We start from the raw sequence: 27,500 nt of genomic DNA on the forward strand, positions 1-27,500 counted from the left end.
TTAGAGAGCTGAACTGCTTCCTGTCTAACTAATGTACTGACAAGCAGCATCAAGAGTCAGGCTGACATTCTGCCTGCAAAGGTCAACACACACACACACACACACACGCACACACACACACGCACACACACGCACACACACACACACACACACACACACACACACTCACACACACACACACATACATACGCACGCACGCACGCACGCACGGACACACACACTCAATGTCTTGCTCTCATTGCCAAGTCCAAAAGGTCAACTTCATGCTGATTGGTGATAGAACTATCAAATGAACCAATCAATAGCCAGAAGAGGAGGAGGAGGAGAACAGGGGGCTCAGGGAGAGAGAGGAGAGGGACAGCAATCTGAGATGGCAACACATCAAGAGAGAGAGAGAGAGAGAGAAGGTGGGAGGATGGAGAGAGCGAGTGAGAAGGGAGAGAGAGAGAGAGAGAGAGAGGAGGAGGAAAAGAAAGCTTGGACAGAGAGGTGAGGGGCGAGTGAGGTTAGGAGACCTAGAAGGGAAAGAGAGAGAGAGAGATGGGAGGATGGGAAAAATAGGAAGAGGAAGGTGCAGAAAGGTCAGCGTGTCAATACAGGGGAGAGAGGAAGAGGACAGAGGGGAAGGTAAAGGGAGGTTTGAACAGAGAGGTGAGGGGAGACGAGGGGGGAGGCAGGGAGACGGGAGGAAGAGGAGGGTTCAGAAAGGTCAACACATGTCAATAATGGAGAAAGAGGGCGAGAGAGAGAGCAAGAGAGAGAGAGAGAGAAGAAGATGTGTCCTCTTAATAAAATAAGATCATTTCCAAAGTCACTGTGTAATAATTCACACCTGTACACTCAACCTGTGTATCGCCGTAACCATGGCGATGAAGGTCGGCCTATGGGACAATTTGTTGGAGGGCTTCCTGGTTTTGGTTTGGTCTTATACGCAGGTGTGCATCTGCTTCATCAGACGAGACGTGGACAACGGAAAAACATGGCTGAGATGCCGGTGACGTCGCCCTCTAGTGGCCGCAGTCTTCATGACTGAACCACAAAACCAGGTGATGTTAAAGAGTTACAGAGGAAGGACGTTCAGGTGGATGGTAAAAAAAGTCTGTGCAGCAGGTTATTATGACATCATAGTTCGGTTTTGTTGCTAGGCGACATCTAGTGGTCGTAGTAATTAATGAGAGACAAAGTCCAGGAGATGAATGTGACAGGAAGGCAAGGTTTTGTTTCTCTGTTTGATATTTTATATTAGTTTTTATTAGTTATTTACTTATTAATGTTTTATTTAATTTTTGTCGAAGGCTCATAATTTATTTACTTCACTGCTCCTACATTATCTCTGTATGAACTATTTTGACTGATCAGATTCATTCTTTGTTAAATCGATCATGACGTAATACAATAAAATTATTTCCGGCCTTCTGCCGTAGCGGCGCCGCTTCAGGAGACACTGCTGCTGGTCGTATCGGAGGGTTGATGGTGGTTGGAGGAGGAGTCGTTGTTGTGATGATTGGTCGGTGTGACTTCAGCGTTTGTTTCCTGGTTTCTTCTGGTTTGTTGTCGTATCCATGACAACAAAGCTCCACAACCTTAGTGAAGTAATCCAAACCACGATGTTTCCTCGTACCTGAACACATAATTTTTCTACCTGAACCCAACCAAACCTTAACCGCAGAGGTGACTAATCATGAAACTGATTCATTTAACAACAGCGTGATGTCATTTTTGAAGTCACAGACAATGATGTCATTCTGCCAATCAGGAAACACGCCTTGATGACGGCGTATTTTGTCCTTTAGTTAAGAGGACTTGTTGCTGTCGACAGTTTCCTGAAATATGTCCACGTCTCATTCTCTTACACATGAGGACAATTTACATTTTATTTGACTTTAATTGTGGTGATTGAGAGACGGCAGATTTTCATTTTTATTTGTTACAAAAACAGAGAGAGAGAGAGAGAGAGATAACAGCATCAGTGTGATATTGCAGACACTCGGAGCTGTCACAGCTCCTCCTTTTTAATCAAAAGCAACAATCGACATGTGGACAGGTGACCAACACACACACACACACAGTGACTGCCCTGGAGTAATAATTCCACTCTTCCAGTTATTGCTCAGAGCTCAATATCACTTTAATTCCCTGAAGAGGTGTGTGTGTGTGTGTGTGTGTGTGTGTGTGTGTGTGTGTGTGTGTGTGTGTGTGTGTGTGTGTGTGTGTGTGTGTGTGTGTGTGTGGGCACACAGGTTAGGGGTCCCAATCCACTCAGTCTCATTGTCCAGTACTGACCTGAGCCCTCTCTCCTGCAGCTCTGTGGTACTGTCACAGCTGTACAATGCAGATGTTAAACCATTTCTCTCAATAAAGAGACAATAACATCTATAACCAGCTGCTGCTGGAGGTTTCATCTGAAAATAAGGAATCCTTTGAGTCTCCCAACTCACTTTAGACTTTCAGAAATCTGAAAAAACAAACCCGGGAAGCTTTCATGAGTATTTCATAGTTCTGTTCATGTTTGTCGCAGAGACTCTGCACAACCACACATCCTGTCATATTTATAGTACCAGCTACACCCTGTTTACATTTTATTAAGGACTACAGTTATGAAGGATTGAGGGCGTGGCCTCTTTGAGTTACAGGTGGGTGAGCGTATGCACTGAAGTCTCAGCTCCACACATGTCCCTCCTCTTTGACCATGTTTGGATTAACTGGGAGTTAGGGGCGGAGTCTGACTGCCAAAACGGTGACAGTGGAGCATCTCACTCTGAGCTTCAGAAACCTGTGGGTGATGTCACAGAGGCGACGTCCATCTTTATTTACAGTCTGTGTCTAAAACACACTTCTAGTCTCCACTTCACTCTACGTCATTCTATTGTACGATCGTTTGCTTTGTCAGGTCATGTATCTCTGGTATGTTGGTCAATGTGGTCTTTGACAAACCCCCAATCTGTTGCCATGGAGATGAGATGTAGCAACTTCCTCATGACAAACGAGTGGGCGTGGGCAATCAAACACACACACACACACACACACACACAGGCACAATATGTTGTATGATTCAAGGACGGAAGTGCTGATAAATCTCTTTAATGCTCTCCAGATGGATGCTGTTACTCTGCAGTTTAACCTTAGGATACCCTTCCAAAACACAGACGCACCACTCAGAGCAGATGCACAGACGTCAGGATCCCAACGCCTCTCCTCCACAGACCGGGGTTGTCCTGTCTGAACACAGACCTAGGTCTGGCTCTGCTCTGGTTCAGTCATCAGGACAAACAGTGACACACTGTGCTGAGACAGTTACAGGTACAGGACTGTATCCACAACATTTTTAGGCTGGAAATCAACTACAAATCCCAGAGAGCATTGCTGCAAGAAACGTGTAATCACAAAGCTTTAGATTCAGTTTGCTGCGTGGCGAATGGTTGGGGGAAGTTAGACAGTAATATTTGCAAAACTCATGAATTTGAATCAATTCATTTGAATTTCATCATGACGCCTCGAGATGTCTGTTGCCAGCTGTGCATGAACGTGATGAAAGAGCATCTCAACATAACAGACTCATGAACATGAGTGCTGTTTACTGTGGCAAGAGTGAACGACGTTCACACACCAGACGGTGGCGCTAATTCACCAAAGAGGTATTTGTCAAGCATAAAAAAACATCTGAGGAAGAAGAACTGAAGAAGAGAACAACTTTAGCTGGTGTTTAGTTGGTGTTTAATTGGTGTTTGGTTGGTGTTTGGTTGGTGTTTAGTTGGTGTTTAATTGGTGTTTAGTTGGTGTTTGGTTGGTGTCTGGTTGGTGTTTAGTTGGTGTTTAATTGGTGTTTGGTTGGTGTCTGGTTGGTGTTTGGTTGGTGTCTGGTTGGTGTCTGGTTGGTGTTTGGTTGTTGTTTGGTTGGAGTCTAGTTGGTGTTAAGTTGGTGGAGAATACGACCACATATTTGTGAAAAAAAAGTTGTAAAGAAGTTGCACAAAGCTAGCTGCTACTAGCATGTCACACCCACTCTCAGCCTATTGGCGGTTGAGTTGCATTGTGGATAATGTAGGAGCCAGATTCTGACCAGGACCCCTGGAATAAAAAAGATGATCTGACATCTGGTTCTGCTGCATCAATTTGATTCTTTTATTTAAAAAACTCTTTGAAACCAGTTACTATCCAACACTGTAGTACTGTAGTACTGTACAACTGTAGTACAATACTACAGCACTACAATACTACAGTAACTACTACTGCTAGCAGCACTGCTATGTCTCTATCCGACCACTAGGGGGCTCTGATCCACATCATTAGCACTGCATGCTTGTACATACTGTACACATACTGTATGCAGCCAGTCTATACACACACACACACACACACACACACACACACACACACACACACACACACATTTAAAAGAAATAAGTGCTTAAACAATAAAGACTGAATAACACATTTACACACACTCAGTGGTTCTTTCTCTCTCTCTCTCTCACTCTCTCTCTCTCTCTCTCTCTGTCTCTCTCTCTCTCTCTCTCTCTCTCTCTCACTCTCTCTCCGGCTAATCACATGCTTGCTCATTCTCTTTAATGTCGTCTTAGTTCCTGATTAACTTAATGATAAAAGATACACTGATAACATCTTCAGTATTAGGAAGAGAAAATGTAATTACAATGCTCATTTAATCAATTATCCCCGCAGTTATGGTGCGAACATTACCATTCAGCCGTGTATTTGTTAATTTGTGGTGGTGGAAATGGTTTTTATCATGGCGGCGCACGCAGAGAGCGCTTCAGTTCGACTGGGAGGAAACGGATGGAAGTCGCTGCAATCATGATTCATCATTCGCAAAATACATGCAAATGATCATTAGTGCTTTACAGTTTAATGAAGAGGTTTGTTCGTCCTAATTTTTATCTTGAACAATGTTACTGCTTTAAATATGGGCCTGGGTCTCTTCAGCACGCGAGGACTATTTCCTGAGGGAGGGGGGAAGTTTAAAGAGTTAATTATGTCATCTAGAAATACCCCTCACTTCCAGTGTCCTATAGGTTTCTGTAACCATAACCACCATCTCTCTCCATTCTGGAGCTTTGCTGAAGATCATGCGATATAAACAAAAGCTCCAGAATAGCCACTAAATGGACACTGAGATGGGATTGTTTTGTCTGCTGCTGCTTCCAAGGTGAAGAATGAACTTTTAAAATCATTTAACTTTGAAGACGAAAAGTTCATAAAGTGTCAGGAAAATAAAAGGAAATGCGAACATCTACTGTGCAAACGAAGAAACTGCTAAAGGTCATGCGTTGTCAGAGCAGATACTTAAAGACCTTGAGGTCAGATTGTTTGTCAATGTGACCAAGTATTTTTTACCATTTTAGAGAATCAGTACGGAGGCCCTGAAGTGCCAAAAGGTCATACTTTTACCTTGTCCACATAAGATAAAAAATACCACCTTAAGGTACTCTGGGGGCTCTGTGATAATAATAGTAATAATAATAACAATCCTCTTTATCTTATACAGGCTGGTTTAAACGCATCATTTTTACTCAACCAATAATAAAATCAGCACAACGTGCACAGAACAAACAACAGAACAGTCCATGACTGCAGAGTGAACGATGCTGAACAAAGTGATTGTGTTTGTTCTACAGGACGTTCTGCTTCTTTTTGTCGTATTTATTATATATATATTAATATCCTGTCACAGATGATCACTGTGACACTACACTACAGCAGTCTGCACAAAGTGATTAATTATTATTATCGATTATAAAAGATTAATTTTTGCAAAAGTAAAAACTGACGATTCCAACCAACATAAAATATCTACCCCGCTTTAAACACCAGAGGTTCTGTATAAAAAGCATTTAAACATTTTGAATGTTTATTTTTTCACCACTGTGATAAAATATTAATGTGAGAAAACTATGAATGTGAAGGACACATCGTCTCCAGACACACCTGAACTCTAACAGTGTGTCTGTATAGAGACATCCCACTCTACAGCCCAACGGAGAGATGAAGATGGAGAGAACAGAGGGTGGAGGACGAGAACGAGGGCGAGAGAGCATGGTGGGCAAGATAGGAAGGAGAGAGAGAGAGAGAAAGAGAGAGAGAGATTATGATTCCAAAGCAGCGGACGGCATTTGTCTTCATTTGGTGTGACTGCCTTCATGCGTTATTATTAGCGGCTGTCGGAGAGAGAGAGAGAGAGAGAGAGAGAGAAAGAGAGAGACAGAGACAGAGAGAGAGAAAGAGAGAAAGAAAGAGAGAGAGAGAGAGAGAGAGAGAGAGAGAGAGGGGGCAACAATGGAGAGAGTGATGGGAAGAAAAAAGAAAGCACAAGCTTTGGTTTTTCAACAACAGGCGGTGAAGGAATCAGCCACTGAAACACACACACACACACACACACACACACACACACACAGTATGTCGGAGGCGGTCCAGGACATGACATCTATTTTAAATATTTGAGAGATGAAGGAAGGTCAATGGACTCCACACACACGGACACAGACAATTGCCTCAGCGAGCGGTGGACTTTTTACCAGACATATTTCAGTCATCAGGTCGGTGAGCCAATCAGAAGAGAGGCTCAGAGCCTCCTCTCTGACTGTTTTCTGAGTGGTCCAATAAAAATAAAGCAGATTTCAGGTAAAAACACTCAGAGAAACCAAATCCTGCAAGGTTTGGATGGTGGGTCCAGGTGGGCGGGGCTTGGTGACTGCTTTGTTGTGACATCACAAAGTTCCAGAAGTCCTGACGGCTGGTTTTAAGGCTCAGTTTCTGAATACAGGCTGTGTGCATTTCTCTGTGGACTGAGGCTTTGATACTTTCACAGTATTAATATAGAAGCTAGAGCTGATCTATAATCACACTACACATGGACACAGACCTTTACACTGGAGGAGCTTTAACACACACAGGAGATTCAACAGTGTGTATTGTTAATGAGCCGACCTTTGCACCCTCCACTCCACAGTGAAACCAGACCAACATGTTTCTACCACAGAGATCTTCACTCGTGTCCTGCTTGACCTTCTCTCTCCGTCTCTTTCATCCTGATCTTGTTTCCACTTTAACAAATGCACTTGTATTGATGTTCAGTGTTTTTCTCTCTGTGTTCCAGTTATTAATCCATAAAGCAGCAGCTCTGTCTGTTTCCTCCCCATTAATGATTTCTCTGTGTATTTTTCTGCAGATAAAGTGCTCCCAGATTGAAAATGATTTCTTTTTTTCTAAATCTCATTACTATGATTCTTTTCCTCTTGTTTCTCCTCTTCATCGCTTTATGTTGCTTCTTTCATTTTTGGACATGCAGCTCCCATCCAATCAAATAAATCCTCTTCTGCCGTTCGATTTCAGTGTCCTCCTGCTGTTTTTATGTTATTTTCATTTGTGTTGATGCAGTTTTTCTTCTCAGACACGTGGAGTTTGATGCACACAGGCATACAAATGTAAAATCATGTCCACAGGCATGTGCACGCACAGACTCACAGGTATGCATGCAGGTGTAACATCACAATAAGACACACAGACACACACAGGTACAACAGCCGCATGGTAGCTGCTTCAGTTTCCCTTCTCTCCCCTCTAACCAGCTGATTTAGTGCTGAGGCACGTACTGGAGTGGAAAACAAACACCTCCAGCGGCAGCAGAGGCGGCGGCGGAGCGAGAGGTTATGTTTGACACGCCGCTAACTCTCAGGGTAAAAATTTAAAGAGACTGGGTTTACAGCAGGAATCCAACACCTGGAGGACACGAGCTTCTGTTCGTGAGCCTGACGAGAGTCCGGCAGCAGGAGACGCAGACGCATCCTGGTGCAGTAAACCCCACCCATCTGGTGCTCCTCGCAGGACGAAACAAACACCACAAGATGAAGGAGGGATCTCTCTTTGATAACTGAGATTTCATGTGAAAGAAAAACTGTGTTTTAAATTCAGGCGGAAGAACACGAGGAAACGACGACTCTCGACGAGTTTGTTAAAGGGAAATATGAGTCACATGACTCACAAGCAGTTTGTTCATTGGACACAGGTTAGTGATCATCCTGATGGTATCTAGTGCAAACCAAACCAGACCAGACCGAACCAGAACCAAGACCAGACAAAACCAGAACCAAGCCCAGACCGAACCAGAACCAAGACCAGACTGAACCGGAACTGGAACCAAAACCAAGACCAGACTGAACCTGACCCTGAACCTGAACCGGAACCAGAACCAAGACCAAGACCAGACTGAGCCAGAACCAAGACCAAGACCAAGACAAAACTGATCCAGACCCAGAACCAAGACCAGACTGAACCGGAACTGGAACCAAAACCAAGACCAGACTGAACCTGACCCTGAACCTGAACCGGAACCAGAACCAAGACCAAGACCAGACTGATCCAGAACCAAGCCCAAGACCAAAACAAAATTGATCCAGAACCAGAACCAAGACCAGACTGAACCGGAACTGGAACCAAAACCAAGACCAGACTGAACCAAAACCAGAACCAAGACCAGAGGGAACCAGAACCAAGACCTGACTGAACCGGAACCAGAACCAAGACCAAGACCAGACCGAACCAGAACCAAGACCAGACAAAACCAGAACCAAGACCAGACCGAACCAGAACCAAGACCAGACTGAACCTGAACCTGAACCTGAACCTGAACCGGAACCGGAACCAAGACCAGACCGAACCAGAACCAGAACCAGACAAAACCAGAACCAAGACCAGACTGAACCTGAACCGGAACCGGAACCAAAACCAAGACCAGACTGAACCAGAACCAGAAGCTAACACAGTCTTTCCCATTCACTCCACACTGCTGGAAGCACGCACACGCACACACGCACACGCGCACACACACACACACACGTGCACACACACACGTGCACACACACACACACACACACACACACACACACACACACACACACACACACACACACACACACACACACACACACTCTCACTCTCTCTCTCTCTCTCTCTCTCTCTCTCTCTCTCTCTCTCTCAGGCAACAGATCGGTGATGGGAGTGAAGCCATAACCTTCCCCTCCCTACCCACAATCCCTCTGGGGACTGCCTCAGCCAGCTGCTGCTGCCTCCTCCCTGACTGACAGCCCGACACACACACACACACACACACACACACACACAGTGAAAATTAGAGAGAAACATAATGAGGGAGAAACATGGGAAGAGAGACTACAGGGTGAGCGAGAGAGAGAGAGACTTTGTGAGAGAGAGAGAGAGAGGGAGAGAGAGAGAGAGAGAGAGAGGGAGAGAGAGAGAGGGCAAACGAGAGCCAAAATCATGGAGGCGTTTCCTGTTTGATTAGAGCAGATTTCTCTGTTGGATTGTAGTGATTATGGAGGGTGACAGAGCCAGGTGACGGAGACATGCCAGCCGTCTCACACACACACACACACACACCTCTGCAGACTTGTTAACGTGAACACGGCACATGTTTCACGTCCTGTCTGCGTCCGACCTGGGATTTTATGACACCGAACATCACAGCGACGCCCGGACGACCAAACATGACGACAGAAAAACAATCAGCACAAAAAGATGATGTGAATGGAATCATGTGGAAACATGAAGAAACGGCAGCGCGCGGAGCAGACGCAGCAGGACGCCGCACATCATCATCGTCTGTTTCTTTAAAACTCGCTGCTGAGAATCAAGTCTCTGTCTTCCACAGGCCTGAGCCTCCGACTTCATATTCTGACTCACAACAAACTGAAATATGTCTGAGCATCGCGGGTTAATATTGTGTCAAGTCATAATAATAATAATAGTAATAAGCTTTATTTGTAGAGCGCCTTTCATACAAGACATGACCTGCTCCAAGTGCTTCACATGAAATAAACATGAAACCAACACAAACACACGTCGATCTAAAATGAAAAACATTTAAAACATTCATGTAAAATGAGATTAAATAATGAATCAAATAATCAATCATTAAAGAAAAAGACGTTTAAAAGAAGAGCTGAACACATTTCAAATACTCGTTTTTCCACTTTAACAAGATTTTTCTTAATTTAAATCAGGAAACATTTTTATTTCAACCACATGTTATTGAACCCTAAAGTAGAAAAGGGAAAGTATAGATATCATCGCCCAGACCTGGTCTGTTTTTATTGTTTTCTGTTAGAATAAAGTGAGTCATATTTAATACATGTACCAGTTAAATACAGTCAGTCTCCTCCAGTGTTGAAGTGACTAATCACATTTACTCAAGTCCTGTTCTTCAGAAGGATCTTTCACTCTATTTTCATTTCATCCTTCTTTATACTTTGACTCTACGACTTTCATCCACACAAACACAAACGCTGCTCTCTCAGGAAACACGCTGTCGTGTTTCCCCTCTGAACCTTCAGCTCAGTAACTGGCTGCAGCTCAAAGACAGAAAAACGTTTCACAAAAGGAAAAAAATTCAGATTCATGAGGCAGAAGTGTCTTTTTATTCTTCTTTCCTCCTCCATGAATCATCTCATGACCCCTCAGATTAATCTGGTGTCCCCTCGGAGGGGCCCGTCCCTTAGGTTGGGAACCACTGGACTAAGGAAGATAATTGTATATAAAGTTGTTTTTTTGGTAGCTACACAACCAAAAGAGAGGATGAAAGAAAAGAAGAAGAAAAAGGAAGTGGAGAGGAAACGACAAAATAAAAGCCTCTCAGAGAGAGAAAGACAGAGAAGAAAAGAGAAAATCCCCTGTCGTCTCTGTGACAGTAAAACCATTAATCCACATGCTCACAACCTTATAATGAAATTATTCTACAGAATCCGCTTTCAGTCTCCGTCTGAGAGTGTGTGTGTGTGTGTGTGTGTGTGTGAGAGAGAGAGTGTGGGAATGAGTGTGTGAGCAGATTAATTTGGCAGGGGGTGAGGATTCGCTCTATCCTGCATCTGGAGAGGAGGGAGGGTTTTACATCTCAACCCTCCCTGTTCAGCTCAGCGTTACTAACACACACACGTGCGCGCGCGCACACACACACACAGTCATCTTGGAGGAAAAAATAAATGTGGGAACACACATCAATAAATATGCAATTACACACAGCAATATGCACACACATGCAGTCAGGAAGTAAGACACACACACACACACAGAGAGAGAGAGAGAGAGAACAAAGCGACAGAAGGACAGAGATATAATCTGTTCGTCTTTTCATTGATGCCGTTTGTTCAATTGTCACTTTGGCTTTCTAGTGATCCTGTTTCCTTTGATCTCTCTCTCTCTTTCACACACACACACACACACACACACACACACACACACACACACACACACACACACACACACACACACACACACACGTGTATGTCCATATTGAGCTGACTAAATAATAATAAACAGTGTTTAACATGAAAACACAGATTTTCTTGGGTTTACAGATTTTTGGCTGCAAGTGGGTACAGTGAAATTTGTTCCCTCCCTCTCTCTCTCTCCCTCCCCCCTTCTCTCTCTCTTTCTCTCTCTCTCTCTCTGTCCCTCTCTCTCCCTCTCTCTCTCTCCCTCCCCCCTTCTCTCTCTCTTTCTCTCTGTCCCTCTCTCTCTCCCTCTCTCTCTCTCCCTCCCTCCCTCTCTCTCTCTCTCTCTGTCCCTCTCTCTCTCTCTCCCTCTCTCTCTCTCTCTCTCTCTCTCTCTCTCTCTCTCTCTCTCTCTCTCTCTCTCTCTCTCTGTCTCCCTCTCTCTCCCTCTCTCTCTCTCTCTGTCTCCCTCTCTCTCCCTCCCCCCTTCTCTCTCTCTCTTTCACTGAGCATGTTGAAATTCAGTCCATCTCTCAAGGTTGTTAACTCACTCTCTCTCTCTCTCTTGCTCTCTTTTACATCAGCATCACGTCGGCCAGAGATGGGGTCAAAGTTCACGGCGATCTGCCTGCCTCTGTGGTCGTCCCACTGGACAGCTTGATTGACAGCAATCAGGACTAACCCCCCCCACCTCCACCTGTCAAGACAAAGTGGCTGATTGTGTGTGTGTGTGTGTGTATGGGGGGGGACCATTTCCTCTGTCATTTTTAATTATCCAAATAATATTCAGTTTCATACACCCCCCCCCTCCCTCAAAAGAAAAAAAACCTCCCATAATCCCCCAGTCCAGCCTCTCACCAGACGCTGTCAGGAGGGCAGCATCGCGCCGCCATTAGCATGAGAGCGTGTTTGTTTAAAGAGCCGTCCCGCCTATAAAATCAAACAATTAGAGATGCAGACAAGCCTCGGCCTATTGACTGCATAAATAATGAGGCTGCACTCGTCTGTTCCCTCCGTCCTCCTCTTTTCTTTTCCCGCCTTTCGCTCTCTGGACACTTCGTTTATTGGTTCAGACCTCTTCCCTCCCTCCTTCTCTCCGCAGTTATTCCCACTGCTAATGAACCTGCCGGACCTCACAGGAAGTCAGAGAGGGGGGTTATGGGTAATCAGGATGCGAGGCTCGACGCTCACCACCGTGACCTTTAGTCTCGCCGCTGCCGGGTCACGCCGGGCCTCTGGAGTCATCTGGGCATGCAGGCTGCCTGAAACCTGCAGCTTAGAGTGTGTGTGTGTGTGTGTGTGTGTGTGTGTCTCTTTTGAATATGCAGGTCTTAAAAATTCATCTCAAGGCCTGGAAGTTCAATGCTCAGACACGGAGTGAAATATATCTGAAATACTGCGTCTGACGCGTGCCTGTATGTGTGTGTGTGTGTGTGTGTGTGTGTGTGTGTGTGTGTGTGTGTGTGTGTGTGTGTGTGTGTGTGTGTGAGTGTGTGTGTGTGTGTGTGAAGGGTGTAGAGTGTGTGTGTGTGTGTGAGTGTGTGTGTGTGAGTGTGTGTGTGTGTGTGTGTGTGTGTGTGTGTGAGTTAATCTGAGCTAAATGAAGACGTTCTCTCCCTCTCTTCACTCGTCGTCAGATTTTCTTCACATACATTGATCAGATATTTCACACGTGCGTTCGTCAAATAGAAATTCTTCTTTCTCGTTAATTGAGCAGCGAGCGTGGCGGGTGATCCGAGCGTCTCTCCGCTCGTCTCCCTCAGGTCACATTCATACATTGAAGGGCGATCCACGCTGCCGGTGTTTTCTGAAGCACCTCTCCAGTGTTTTCAGCTCCATTTACACGTGATTTAAAACGTCTGGTATCCAGCTGACATACAGATGAGATCTAAGACACTGCGATTCACACTCAGACACACATGTGGTCCAGTCTGTGTTTGATGTCCTGGATGCAGATCAGGGTGGTGGCAATGAGCCCGAAGCTGTTTGGCAACTGACAAAAACACCAGAAGAAGAAGGAGTTGTGCCCTTTAGCCATCTAGCTAACAACTATCCATGAACACGTGGATGAATCATATTCATGCCCTCACAGATCATTCAGGACCCATCACCTTCTCTGCATAATAATATAACAAGGAAAGAAACGGCTTCATTAATTAATTAATAACCAGGCTACAAGACAGAGCTGACTTGAACGCATCAGCAGAAAGACTTTTCTGACCATGTGAATGTGTAAATGTGAATGTCATGTCTGTCTGCTTCACTGTACTGCCTCTCATCTGTTTACCTGTCTCACCTTCAGACACATTCCATCACTTCCTGTTCACAAACCTCCGCAGTAATATTCCCATAATCCACCGAGGGCGGCCGAGCCGTCCTGTCATCCCTCTGTCCTCTCACGTCTCCACGTCTAATTTTTACCTACGCTGACACTCATTGGCTGACAGTTTGATTGACGGGCTGACAGGAAACGGTGTCGTATCTGCGCGGCGTCGCTGTCGTCTTTAATTTCCCCCTCATCGCCGTGACAACACACGGGCACCTTACATCTGTTTTACACGCGGCAGAGCGACGGCGTCGGTGAACAGCTGCAGGTGAAGGACTCAAACCCACTGCTGCTGTTGCTTCACACTGACACTGAAGCAGAGTGACTGATGCTGGGTCTTTACTCTGAAGATCATTCAAAGAATTAATTATCAATTATTATTAAAGCTGCTGATTCATAACTTTTTTGTTCAAATATTTTCACAACTCAAATATTTGAAGTCATTTTTGGGTCTAAATCCACAGTTAAAGTAAAAAGAGACGGACTGCAGGACAGGAAGTGGACAATCAAATTAAGTTTCTTCTTCATGGACGTGAACCCACTGAGACACCAGAATGACAAACTGTGAGTCTTTACGGATACAGAAATATAAAACCTGTATTCATTTTGTCATGTATGTATGTGTCGATTCTGAATATTTCATTTACTGTAATTTTCTGTGGATCAAAACAAAAAGGAAAGATGGTTTGGAACTGGAGCTGAATTATCCACAGAGGTGTCCTCGTAAAAACGACCAATGGAACGTCTCCATGATTAAAGTCACAGATTTCTCTGGTTTGAAAATTAATGGAAATATTTGTGATGATGTAAGAACACAACTCAACAACATATAGAACAGAGGTCGAGTTGTTTTAATGTGGAAACGTTGCAGATTATAACTTTAAATTAAAATGCTGCTGACGAGCAGTTTGTAGATTCATGTTTTCATTTTAGACAGAAAGTGATTTTGTTAAATCCTTTCTAACAAGAGTTTGACAACGCGACTAATCTTCACCTGCAGTTATACTAATATGATTCAATGTGAAAAATGAATCAAAATTCTTCTCGCAGTTTAAATGCACATGAACAGTCGCACTGGGCAGGTGTGTGTCTGTGTGATCTATCACCTCCGTGTCATGAGTGAGTGATGCTGTGTGTGTGTGTGTGTGTGTGTGTGTGTGTGTGTGTGTGTGTGTGTGTGTTATGGATGAGAGTGTCTGAACAAGAGTCGAGGTGTTACCATAAACCATCTATTAAACCAGGGCGGGGCACATCAGCTGCCATCACTCTGACCGGCCGTGTGTGTGTGTGTGTGTGTGTGTGTGTGTGTGTGTGTGTGTGTGTGTGTGTGTGTGTGGGTGTGTGTGGGTGTGTGTGGGTGTGTGTGGGTGTGTGTGTGTGTGTGTGGGGGTGTGTGTGTGTGTGTGGGTGTGTGTGGGTGTGTGTGGGGGTGTGTGTGTGTGTGTGTGTGTGTGTGGGGGTGTGTGTGTGTGTGTGGGNNTCTCTCTCTCGGGCGGGGTGTGTGTGTGTGTGTGTGTGTGTGTGTGTGTGTGTGTGTGTGTGTGTGTGTGGGTGTGTGTGTGTGTGTGTGTGTGTGTGTGTGTGTGTGTGTGTTGAAGTGTTGATCCATAAGAAGATATAAAATTTACACTGGAGGAGCTTGAACCATTGAATCAGACACAGTGCCCTCTGTAGTGGGTGTGACTTGTGTTTTGTTACTGAGCTGTTAAACTCCTGTGCAGCATCACCAGTGAGACACTAATCGCCTCACTGTGACAAACACCGTCTCTGTTGTTGCTGCTCACAGGCCTGGACAAACCTCTCCCACCAATCAGCTGATTTATGCAGGAAGATAAATGAAAGTGCAGCTCGGGCATAAAAGTGTCGGGTTTAAAGCAACTTAACTTCCCGCACACACAGACAGTAAACAGAGTGAAGACAATGTGCAGTAACTACAGCAGGAAGTAAAGACCACTGAGCTGCAACAAGTGCAGTTTGTAAAATAAAAGGATCGTGTATCTCCTGTTTTCCCTTTATAGAGAGGTGGAAATGAAACTATATCCACCCCCATAAAAAACATACTCACAACATATTAACTTCACTATTATAGGCACAGAAGAAATAGAAATATAACCTTGAAAATGTTTCCTCCAAAATAAAACTCTGCTGAACTTCCTAAACCTGTCTCCACTTTCGTCTTTGTCTCGTCACTTTCTGACTTTCACACGGTGTCGTTCTCTTCATCAATCACTTTGGACTAACACACACAGTTTACTTTATCCCCCCTCCCCTCCCAGTATTTAATTAGCACCCGTCTGTCCGCCGTCTCTTCATCTTCAAACACCACATGGTGTCTTTAAAAACACCAAACACCAATCTGCTCTTTAAAGTCCAAAAAACATCACAACGCTTTCACTTCCTCAGCAACAACTAAACTTCCTGACCTGCACAACTTCACGGAGCAGTCAGCTGAGCCGCCAGGATGATACCACCCTGCAACTGATTTTTTCTTTGCTTTAACTTCCCAAATCCAAACACACCCAAACATCTGACTGTCTACAGGAGTAAATGCTGTTCTTTCCCAGGCCAAGGAGCCCACAGTCACGTTGGCTGGAGCGAAGCAGCAGGGCCGGCCCTATAATGTCACTGAGTGAGTGAGTGATCATAGTTCAGTCTACAGAGCCACTCTGGTTTCCCACCTGCTCGGGAACTGCAGGGAAGAGGAGGAGAACTTCCAATACACTGAGCCTCGCCTCCATTACAGCAGATAAACTACTTTGATTCCATGTATCATTATCACGAAAGGAGGCAGAAGAAGAACTGAACATAAGACACAGCGAGCAGAGAGAGGGAGGGAGAGAGAGGGAAGTCATCGGTAACGAGGCTTCGTACTAACGACTATGACCAACTCTACATCAGAGGGAGTCAGACATAAAGAGATCGGCCTCTGATAAAAGTCTGTGACGTTCGGGAGTTGAAGGAAATAAAGACTAAACTACAGTGGATCCAGACGGAGGCTGAGCTCTGTGTCAGAGATGAAATAAGACAGATAGTGGTTCACCTGGTGGAACACCTGGTGGAGTGTGTGACATTTGGGCTTGGTCCTTGACCCGGCAGCCCAGGTTCAAGTCTGACCTGTGGCCCTCTGCTGTGTGTCATCCTCTCTCTCTCTCTCTCTCTGACTGTAATAAAGGCAAAAGCCTGAAAAATATAACTTAAAACAGAAACGGAAAGACGTTGAGTCTGTTCTAACTTCCTCTCTGGTCATGTTTCAGTAAATCCAGCTGGAATCAATCTCAGTCTTTGTCTTTACATGTTTTCTGATTGTTTTCACAGTTATACACACACACACACACACACACACACACACACACACACACACACACAAATATATATATAATAAGTTTACAAAGAAACGTGTTCAATATTCACTTGTTGAAACATTTTCTATCTGATGAAGATAAAAATCAAACTCCAGGCTTCAGCACATACCTTCAGACACCCCACCCCCCACCCCAAAGATCTCTATTGATGACGAATAAAGTTCATGCAAATACAAGCTCCACACATTCACTGTCACTAACACACACACATAGAGGGGAGTACACATGGAGCTTTACATCCTGTTTAATGACTGCTCCCTCTCCCTCCCTCTCTCTCTCTTCATTAAGCATTATCAACCTCTCTGGCCTAATCTCTCTGAAATTAGTGTCTGGTCTCTACCACCTAAGTGACTGGCTGGCATTCATTAGCGCTGCGTTTTAGCCAAATCAATCACGCCGCGCCCCGTCCGCCATGCTTTCTTAAAATGTCATCCTCAAACTTCTCACAATCAATTAAGCGGGAGATTAATGAGGCCAATTTGCCGCCAACACGTCGACCTTCCTTCTCTGCTGAAAAGGCCGCGCGTGTGCGTGCGCACACACACACGCACGCACACACACACACAATGACGTAGATACACTCCTGGAGTAATATGTGTACATAGAGGAAGGCTGATACACACACAAACATACACAGATGTTCATCGCATCACTTCCTGTATAAACCATGTTTGTCTGAACAGTTCAGACACAAGATGGCCGACCACAAACCTGCAGCACAGCGACTAAACATGCTCGTTAAACTGACAGAGACACGTCGACTTCCTGTCTGATGACAGATTTAAAGGGAAAGGGAAAGGGAAGTATGAAGCTTAAATACAATGAAATGATCTGTGTTCAGTTTGTTATAATGTTAAATTATATAATAACATCAGTGTTTATGTCTATTTTATATGTAGCTGTAATAAGCACTCACCTTCATTGATCTAATAATGTCTTCATTGCCTTCATTGATCTAACACTGATTCATTCATGTGCAGCTGAGTCAACATGTGGCTTCAACGTCTCTAACAAGTTTATTAATAAAACTTAAACAAGCAAAACTTTATTTATAATGCACATTTCATTGATTCCAGGTGGAAGCACGACATGCTGCACAAAGCATGAATTATCAAGGAAGTTTCAACCATAATAACTATGTGGATAGTGTAAAGAAAAATACCTTTAACACCAATTAAAAACATATGAATGATACATATGAATAAAATAATTAAGACCAACAACCGATCAGTGTGTAAAATAAAACTAATACAAGGCAGGAATAAAATATGATTAATAAACTGATCAATAGTCCAATGAGAATAACACATATAAAACTAATAAAAAACATAAAGTAAAATAAAATGGTAAATTTAGAGCAGCAAACCAGACAACTGCAAAGCAGCTAAATGTAAAGTTTTCAGCACTTCACAACCGACACAAACATGAAGAAGAACGGATCAGTGATGAATCATGAATCTGTCCCTCTGAAGCTGCAGCGTCTCCATCCTGCACTGACTGAACTTCACACACACACACACAGACACACAGACACACACACACACAGACACACACACACACACACACACACACACACACACACACACACACACACACACACACACACACACACACACACACACACACACACACACACACACACACACACACACACACAGACACACACACACACACACACACCTTCCCTCATCCAGGTGAGCGGGGGCCCACATTGTTCATGTCACTTCCAATCTCGCAGCTGCCTCAATCTGCCTCGGGATCTGCCTCATATGGTTGTCATAGCAACTCTCCAGGGATTATAACAAGGTATTATGGGATGTCTAGTGTCTCGAGCTGCAGGATCAGCACGCAGTGTTAACACACACACACACACACACACACACACACACACACACACACAGGGCGGTGATGCTCAGCGCAGCGTGAGCGGATGCGTGGCGGCGGCTCAGCTGCTCTCCGCTTGTTCCCGCCTCATGTTAACACTCACACACGACAACATGATGTGCAGAGCGGCGGAAGAGGAGAACTGGTTGTCACGGCGACATGCCCCGCTCTGTGTGCAGGATTAAAGCAACAGATAAAGAACGAATGCAAAACAAGGACTTGTGATAGATACGGCTGTGGGCGGCGCTAACGCTCGACACCCGGCCCTGCCAGGTTCAGCTCGGGAACAGCGCCCTCTAGCTGCCAGTGTAACAGTCATTAATTGGTCTGATGACTGCCAGCCTCGTGAAACGCTCTGTACTGATGTTCGAGCCTCGAAACTTTACTCCACACTCTGACAACACATGAGAGGAAACCACCAGGTTCAGCCACTGCTGTCTGAAGTAACAACAGATTGAGAGTTTCTGCTCTGAGCAGCGAGAACGTCTGTGACGGTGGAAACAAAAGAAAACAAGAAGGTGAGTTTTAAAGCTCCACGTTTCTTCTTCTTCTGTGTTTTATTTGAAGTGTTGATCCATCAGAAGATATAAAAACCATCTCAGTGTAGTTTTACATCTCCTCTCTCAGGCTTCTCTCTGGAGCTCTAGTAACAACAGGTCAGTGAGCCAATCAGAAGAGAGGAGGCTCTGAGCCTCTCTTCTGATTGGCTGACTGTTTTCTGACTGATCCAATAAAAATATAGCAGATTTCAGGTAAAAACACTCAGAGAAACCAAATCCTGCAAGGGTTGGATGGTGGGTCCAGGTGGGCGGGGCTTGGTGACTGCTTTGTTGTGACATCACAAAGTTCCAGAAGTCCTGACGGCTGGTTTTAAGGCTCAGTTTCTGAATACAGGCTGTGTGCATTTCTCTGTGGACTGAGGCTTTGATACTTTCACAGTATTAATATAGAAGCTAGAGCTGATCTATAATCACACTACACATGGACACAGACCTTTACACTGGAGGAGCTGTAAACATGTAGTTGAGTCAGAGGCTCCTGATGCAGCGTCACACGTGACCGGCTCCATCACTGAGTTCTTTACAAATAAGAAATGTACATGAAGTTGATAAAAAGCAAAAACCACCCGACTAAATTAAAGAAGGAAGCTGCGGCCGGATGGTCAGGAGGTAAGTGTTAGATTTTTTTTAACGGTGTTTCAGTTCGTCTCTTCAGCTGCAGGATTTTCTCCTGTCAGGATTCTTCAAGATGATAAAAGGATGAAAAAAAATACAAGGAGATTAGAAAAGTGTGGATTTCTACACTGCACAGGCTCACTGGTGTCAGCCAGATTATAATAATAATCAGGTGTAACTGAGACACACACGCGCGCACACACACACACACACACACACACACACACACACACACACACACACACACAGCAGCACTTTTGTAGGTTTACAAAATAATCTCAGTAATATGTGCACACTTATAAATAGTGTATATAACACACACACACACACACACACACACACACACACACACACACACACACACACACAAACACAGATTACCAGCCTCTATCAGATGTGGTATCACGTCAGCCTGGTTGTGATGTTAAAAGCTCAGCCTTTGGGCTGTATGTTAAACAGATAAGGAGTGGAGCATTTTAGGGATTAAAACTACAAGACACACACACACACACACAATCCTGAGGGAGTGAACAGCGATAACCCAGTCATTATCATACTTTCATAATTCCATTTAATAATTCAGCTTAGCCGTGGCAGCAGCTGGATGTTGAGGAATAATTGAAGTCGGCTGTGGTGAGAAATCAGAGGGTGAATTATGAGGAATCACTGCGCTAATAATTTAAAGGTATATTATGAGGAATAATTTAGCCTCAGAAAAGCTCAAAGGCAAATCATCAGAAATAATTCAGATAACAAAATGGAGTAAAATCCTCACTCGCTCTGTCTGACTGGGTCTGGATCGGATCCCGGACTCAGGACAGGAAACAGAGACACGGAGAATGACCCAGAATTCATAATCATTCATGAAGTCTGGACCTAGCACCATGATGAGGCAGTGAAGCTTCATTACAACATGATACTCCTTGAATCCCTCCCACTACAGAGGCAGGGAACGTAAGGTTTGTCCTGAAGGTGGCGCCAGAGAAAAGAAAAGTTTTATTACCTAAATCAAAGCGGGTTATCTCCTGTACGGTGGCCTTCTTAGGACATGTCATGCTCAGCTCTTCACCGTCTGACCGACCTCAACATTCATCAGTCTGAGCTGAATGCTAGCACGTTACCATGCTAACATTAGCTCATCAGTGTGCATACAGTGTAGGCACAAAAACTGCGTGGTTAGGTTTAGGAAAAAAATCATTGTTTAGGTTACAACAAGTACTTTGTCGTCATGGTAACAAGCGGTTAAGGTTGTGGTTTGGGTTAATATGAATGCTTTGTTGAGGTTAGAGGACCGTGGTCGTCATGGTTACAGTAAGGTTAAGGTTGTGTCTCATTTAAAATGGACACAAGTAAAAAGTAGTAACAGTAAACATGCAAATAAAAAACAATGCTAACATGTAGTAATTAGCGTTTTATCATGCTAATCTCATGATGTTATTGTACTCAAGAACTCCTCCAATGACCTGATGCGACAGTTGTCATGGTTACCATAATAAACATGCAACTGTACCACTATCCTGTGTCACATTCATCCATCCACCACCTCCTCCTGACGTGGACTCTGTCTCTTTATTCTACGTCACCGACACTTTCCCCTTCGCTCCTGTCGTCGGAGGACAGACTCATTGTCCTACATGAGCATCAATCTGCTTCAATCTGCAATCTCAACCTGAACCAGCTTCTCTGGGAATCAGTCGAACATCCTGAGAGATTGTGAGTGTCTGTGTGTGTGTGTGTGTGTGTGTGTGTGTGTGTGTGTGTGTGTGTGTACAGTACATTGATTCTGCATCATGTTGAGTGGCTGAATGATGCAACAGTGCAACAACAACTGGAAATTATTTATCAGAAACCCAAGACACTGGAAACTTTACTGGATCATTTGTGTGTGTGTGTGTGTGTGTGTGTGTGTGTGTGTGTGTGTGTGTGTGTCAAGCTTGTCGTTGTTCATCGATGTGTGAACCTGCACACACACACTCTATCCACATGCATTTCCCGCCTCATTTCTGAGTGTGTGTTCACATAGTCAGACAGTTTCAGCCGTGAACAGATCCTACCTGTAAAATGTGGCTGCCCAGGTGAGGTTCGAAGATCTCTGAGGCAATGGCACTGGGACTCCTCCTCCGCTGGGTACCGATAGCTAAACACACGCACACACATACACACAAATGCACATACACACACACACACACACAAGGAGAGAAAAAGCACAGGACAGGACAGAAGGAGACCGGTGAGACTCAGACACATTGATACGAGCAAAGCTACACACACACACACACACAAAAATACATATTCTCTCACACACACACACACACACACACACACACACACACACACACACAAAAAACACACTCACTTTTATACAGCCTAGCGTGACGAACACACATGGCACAGGACAAGAGGAACCAGTGAGGTCAGCTCTGCAGAACAGTGTGGAACAGTGCAACAGGTTAGCATCGTTAGCGCTCCTCATTGAAACCAATGACAACAGTTAGCCAAATCCGTCGGGGTCATGCGAGGAGTTAACGATGCTAACAGTGAAGAAACTAACAAACATTCAAAATCACCTTTTCAACAAGAGCATGAAATCAGACGCTTCTCGTCTGCAGGAAGGAAAGTTTCACATTTGGACATTTTGTGCGACATTGTGAAACAGCGTCTCAGGAAATCAGCTGTTAGTGAACATCGAAACACAGAATCAAACAGTCACTCCAGCATCATTACATTACATTTCACTACACTACATTACAGGTAAAATGAAAGCAGAAACTCCAGCAGGTCAACAGGAAGTGCTGCAGCTGAAGCCTCCGCCTGCGTCCTGTTGTCTCCCCGATCTCCCGCCAAGAACCCTGTGTCTTCTGATGTCTTCATGGTTCTTGGCGGGAGATCGGGGAGACAACAGGACGCAGGGGGAGGCTTCAGCTGCAGCACTTCCTGTTGTCTGAGAGGTTCTGCTCGCCGCACCTTCCTCACATTAAGAGATTCTGCCAATGTAAAACGACTCGCTGAGAGACGACGAGGCTGAAGCTGAGGACTCGTCAGACAGGTCTGCCCCTCAGTGACAGAGAGGACGAGAGAGGGCATCTCTCTCTCCCTCTGGCTCTCTCTTTCCATTTTATTATTCTCAACTTTCTATCCATCACTGTTCATCTCTGGAGAGAGAGAGAGAGAGACAGACAAGATAGAACGAGAGAGAGAAACGGTTTATAGCTTTCTAAAATTTCACCCTGAGGGCAAAACTCTCTCTAAAGACAGAAACTGAAAGTACAACAGCCAGAGAGAGAGAGGGAGAGAGAGAGAGAGAGAGAGACAGAGAGAGAGAGAGAGAGAGAGGGAGAGAGAGAGAGAGAGAGAGACAGAGAGAGAGAGAGAGAGAGAGGGAGAGAGAGAGAGAGAGAGAGACAGAGAGAGAGAGAGAGAGAGAGGGAGAGAGAGAGAGAGAGAGAGACAGAGAGAGAGAGAGAGAGAGAGGGAGAGAGAGAGAGAGAGAGAGACAGAGAGAGAGAGAGAGAGAGAGGGAGAGAGAGAGAGAGAGAGAGACAGAGAGAGAGAGAGAGAGAGAGGGAGAGAGAGAGAGAGAGAGAGACAGAGAGAGAGAGAGAGAGAGAGGGAGAGAGAGAGAGAGAGAGAGACAGAGAGAGAGAGAGAGAGAGAGGGAGAGAGAGAGAGAGAGAGAGACAGAGAGAGAGAGAGAGAGAGAGGGAGAGAGAGAGAGAGAGAGAGACAGAGAGAGAGAGAGAGAGAGAGGGAGAGAGAGAGAGAGAGAGAGACAGAGAGAGAGAGAGAGAGAGAGGGAGAGAGAGAGAGAGAGAGAGACAGAGAGAGAGAGAGAGAGAGAGGGAGAGAGAGAGAGAGAGAGAGACAGAGAGAGAGAGAGAGAGAGAGGGAGAGAGAGAGAGAGAGAGAGACAGAGAGAGAGAGAGAGAGAGAGGGAGAGAGAGAGAGAGAGAGAGACAGAGAGAGAGAGAGAGAGAGAGGGAGAGAGAGAGAGAGAGAGAGACAGAGAGAGAGAGAGAGAGAGAGGGAGAGAGAGAGACAGAGAGACAGACAGACAGACAGACAGAGACAGTGGGGTATTAAAACTCACTAAAAGAGAGATTTTTCTGCCCTGAGGTAATTTTCTCCTCTCTACACAACCTCCGTCCTCGTCTCCCTGCAGACCTCATTACACCAAATTTACACACACACACACACACACACACACACACACACACACACACACACACACACACACACACACACACACACACACACACACACACACACTGCTGTCGTTTTTTCGGGGCTAATGTAGTTGAATTAGGCTCAATTAATGATGTAATGAAATGCCCTTGTGAACGAGAGACTTTAAAAAGGGGGTGAGGGGAGAAAAGACAAAAGAGGGGGAAGAGGAGGAGGAGGGGTGACTGAGCTGAGGGAGGAAGGAGCTCAGTCTGATGTTGTGGGGGGGTGATGATGATGATGATGATGAAAAGGAAGTGGACTAACATGAAGAGGAGAAGGTCAGAACGACGTGAAGAAGAGAAGGACAAAGGAGGGGTGAGGACTTTGAGGGAGAAGAAACACTGAGATGTTAAAACCTGGGGGGGAGGAGGGAGAGGGGCTGAGGAACAAGGAGGTAGGAGGCAGATGAGGATATGAGGAAGAGGAAGATGAGGAGGTCAGAGGAGGTGGGGAACAGCTGGGTGAGGAGGAAGATGAAGAGCAAGAAATAAGAAGAGGAAATGGAGGAGGAGGACGAGGATAGAGGAGAATGAAGAGGAGGAGGAGGAAGGAAAGGAAGTGAAGAAGAAGATCCTGCCTGTAAGGACATTAGGTTTAAAGAGGAGGAGGAGGAGGAGTGTGCGTGCGCGTGTGTGTGTGTGCGTGTGTAGCTGCTGCAGGAGGGTTGGATTAAAGGAGTAAAGGACAGACACCTGACTGATGGAGGCAGAGAGGACCAAGTGTGTGTGTGTGTGAGTGTGTGTGTGTGTGTGTGTGTGTGTGTGTGTGGGGGGGGGTACAGTACAGGTACATTGCCAATTCAATTAGTGGTAGGTGTAAGAACACTGGTGAGGGGGCGGGAGAGAGAGGGGGGCGGAGGGGGGGCATTTTGGCAGCGTGTCAGAACACAGTTTATCAAGATCTAACAAAAGACTTCAGGGATGGAGAGAGAGAAGGATGAGGGGAGGACTGAAGGGAAAAGGGGGCGGGGTTGGGGGGTTCTGTAAACATGTTGATTTCTGCTGTAAAGTTGGACATTTTAACATGGGAGTCTATGGGGACTGACTCACTGTTGGAGCCAGACTCTAGTGGTCGTTAGAGGAACTGCAGCTCTCAGCTCTCTGGAGGTCAATGTGGTTCAACATGTGACAAACAAACATGTAAAAACAACGCTGCCTCCAAAATATCCCAAACATCCTCTTATCAAATGTTTCATGAAAGATACAATTAAAGAAATGAAGACAGAAATATTTCAGTCTCCAGGAGCGAGTGATGGAGTGAAGAGGAAGAGGGGAGGACAGGGGAGAACGTAGAGATGTAGGGGAGGAGGGAAGAACGAAAGGAAAGATAGAAGAGGAGGGAAAGAGGGCTTTTTACAAAATGGCTGAATGATGCACTGTTAATCACACACGCACACACACACGCACGAACGCACACACACACACACACACACGCTCAGCCTCCCCAGGCTGTTTAAAAAGTCATCAGCAGAGGAGACATTTGTTTTAATTAGTATCTTTTTAAAGGCGTCTTTCAACCACTTTAACTTTTCATGACCGGTTCTGCTTAATAACCCATGCTGCCCCCCCCCCTCCCCCCCATCATCAAACTTTAAGCGTGGGCCTCGCCCTGTGTAACGAGCTCTCAGACAGATCAGCCCTCCCTCTAAATGGAGGCTGCTTCTCCAACAGAAAAAACCAATGAATAGTTAATCATCAGTTTCAGCTTTAAAGACAGACGACGTAACTGTTACTGAACGATGATGAAACGACTTTTTAATGAAACATTCAGTGTTATTTTATTTATTCTTTTACTTTAAAGCTGTTTAATGTTGGTCTGTGACGGATGAGGACAGAGGAAGAAGAGTCACACACTGATCTGACTGTCTCCTTTAATCTGTGTTTCATATCTGAGTTCAGGTGAAATACAGACACTGAATCTTACAGTTATTATATATAGGTATTATATATATATATATACTGTATATAGGTAAATACTGTCAAAATAAAACAAACCATCACCTCTCATTAACAAACTGATCTGTGCAGCAGAGACATGCTCATTTACAGGTGTGTAACAGTGAAGACCTGTGGTATGAGGCTGACTGAGGTGTGACAGAGCAGCTCACAGCTGGTCACACAGATGAGAGCCCCCCCCCAAACAGAGTCGCTCCGCTGAGCCTGCATCATTTCCCTCCTTCAGTCACACCTCCCACCTATAACCACCTGAGGACGAGGGGCGGCGGCTTACGTCACATGGACACCTCCCACCTCCTGATGTCACTATGAGACGGTTTGAGGTTTCCTCCCTCTACAGCTCTGAAACATTCAACCAGTCTCCAACAGGACTCAACCATTAGGGAAAATAAGCTCATTGCAATGTTTTTTACAATTATTTGTGGTTAAACTTGTTAAAGTTCCTTATGTTCTGTATTATTCAACAAACACAAGCTATAAGTCATTCTATATTGTGACCAACAGTCAGACAGACTGAACATGCACGGTTCTTTCCTCAGGCCCGGCCTGTACGTCATATTTCTATCTAACTGCTTCAGTCACAGTAGTTCACTGACTGGTTAGTTTAACCTACAGCTTGTAAACATGTCAAAGTGTCCGTCGTCATGTGTGGTCTTCATTAATGAAGTGTAAGACTCTGACGGGGCTCCGCTGCAGGGCCTGACCGCAGGTCAGCTGTGGGAGAGTATTTGTTATTGTTGTGACACGCTGACCGCAGTATGTGCGGGAGGACACGCTGCTGTGTGAATCAGCGGTAACCCCAGGCTGCGTCCCCGCGCCGAGAGGCATCGTATCTTTATCAACTCTGTTATTAACTCTGAGTAATTTCCCTGTGACGTTCTGAGCTGAATGCTAGCACGTTACCATGCGACAGTTGTCATGGTTACAATAATAAACACACAGACTGTACCCAGAGCGTGCGCCTTCCTTGGTCGCTGTAGTTTCTATAGTAACGGTCACGGCTCGGTGAGGTTTAGGAGAAGAGCGTGTTTTGGGTTAAAATAAGATGATCTCTGTTGTCATGGTTACAATAACAATAACAACAACAACGGTCATGATCGAACACCACTCGCCATCCACCACCTCCTGACGTGGACTCACTCCTGTCGTCATCACTACAACCACTAGATGTTGCCTAGCAACAAAACCTGACTGTGATGTCATAACACCGTGCTGACAGACGAGCTGTGGGCTGGTTTCCTTCAGGTAGACAGACTCATTAATGATCACTGAGGTTCTGATTGGACTGATTACTGGTTCTGTGTGTTCGGGTTTGAACAGAGAAGCATCCAGTT

General features: G+C 45.1%; 1 protein-coding gene across 1 annotated transcript in view; it reads right to left on the reverse strand.

Moving 5' to 3' along the window:
- npas3 (neuronal PAS domain protein 3) overlaps nt 1-27,500 on the reverse strand; it is a 300,964-nt gene that overhangs the window by 106,829 nt on the left and 166,635 nt on the right. Inside the window, exon 4 of the mRNA XM_022764686.1 lies at nt 22,042-22,124. Within this exon, the coding sequence (XP_022620407.1) occupies nt 22,042-22,124 (83 nt within the window). The remainder of the gene's footprint in view (nt 1-22,041; nt 22,125-27,500) is intronic.

This window comes from Seriola dumerili, unplaced genomic scaffold, assembly GCF_002260705.1.
Source record: "Seriola dumerili isolate Sdu_G_001 unplaced genomic scaffold, Sdu_1.0 BDQW01000565.1, whole genome shotgun sequence".
Taxonomy (NCBI): Eukaryota; Metazoa; Chordata; class Actinopteri; order Carangiformes; family Carangidae; genus Seriola; species Seriola dumerili.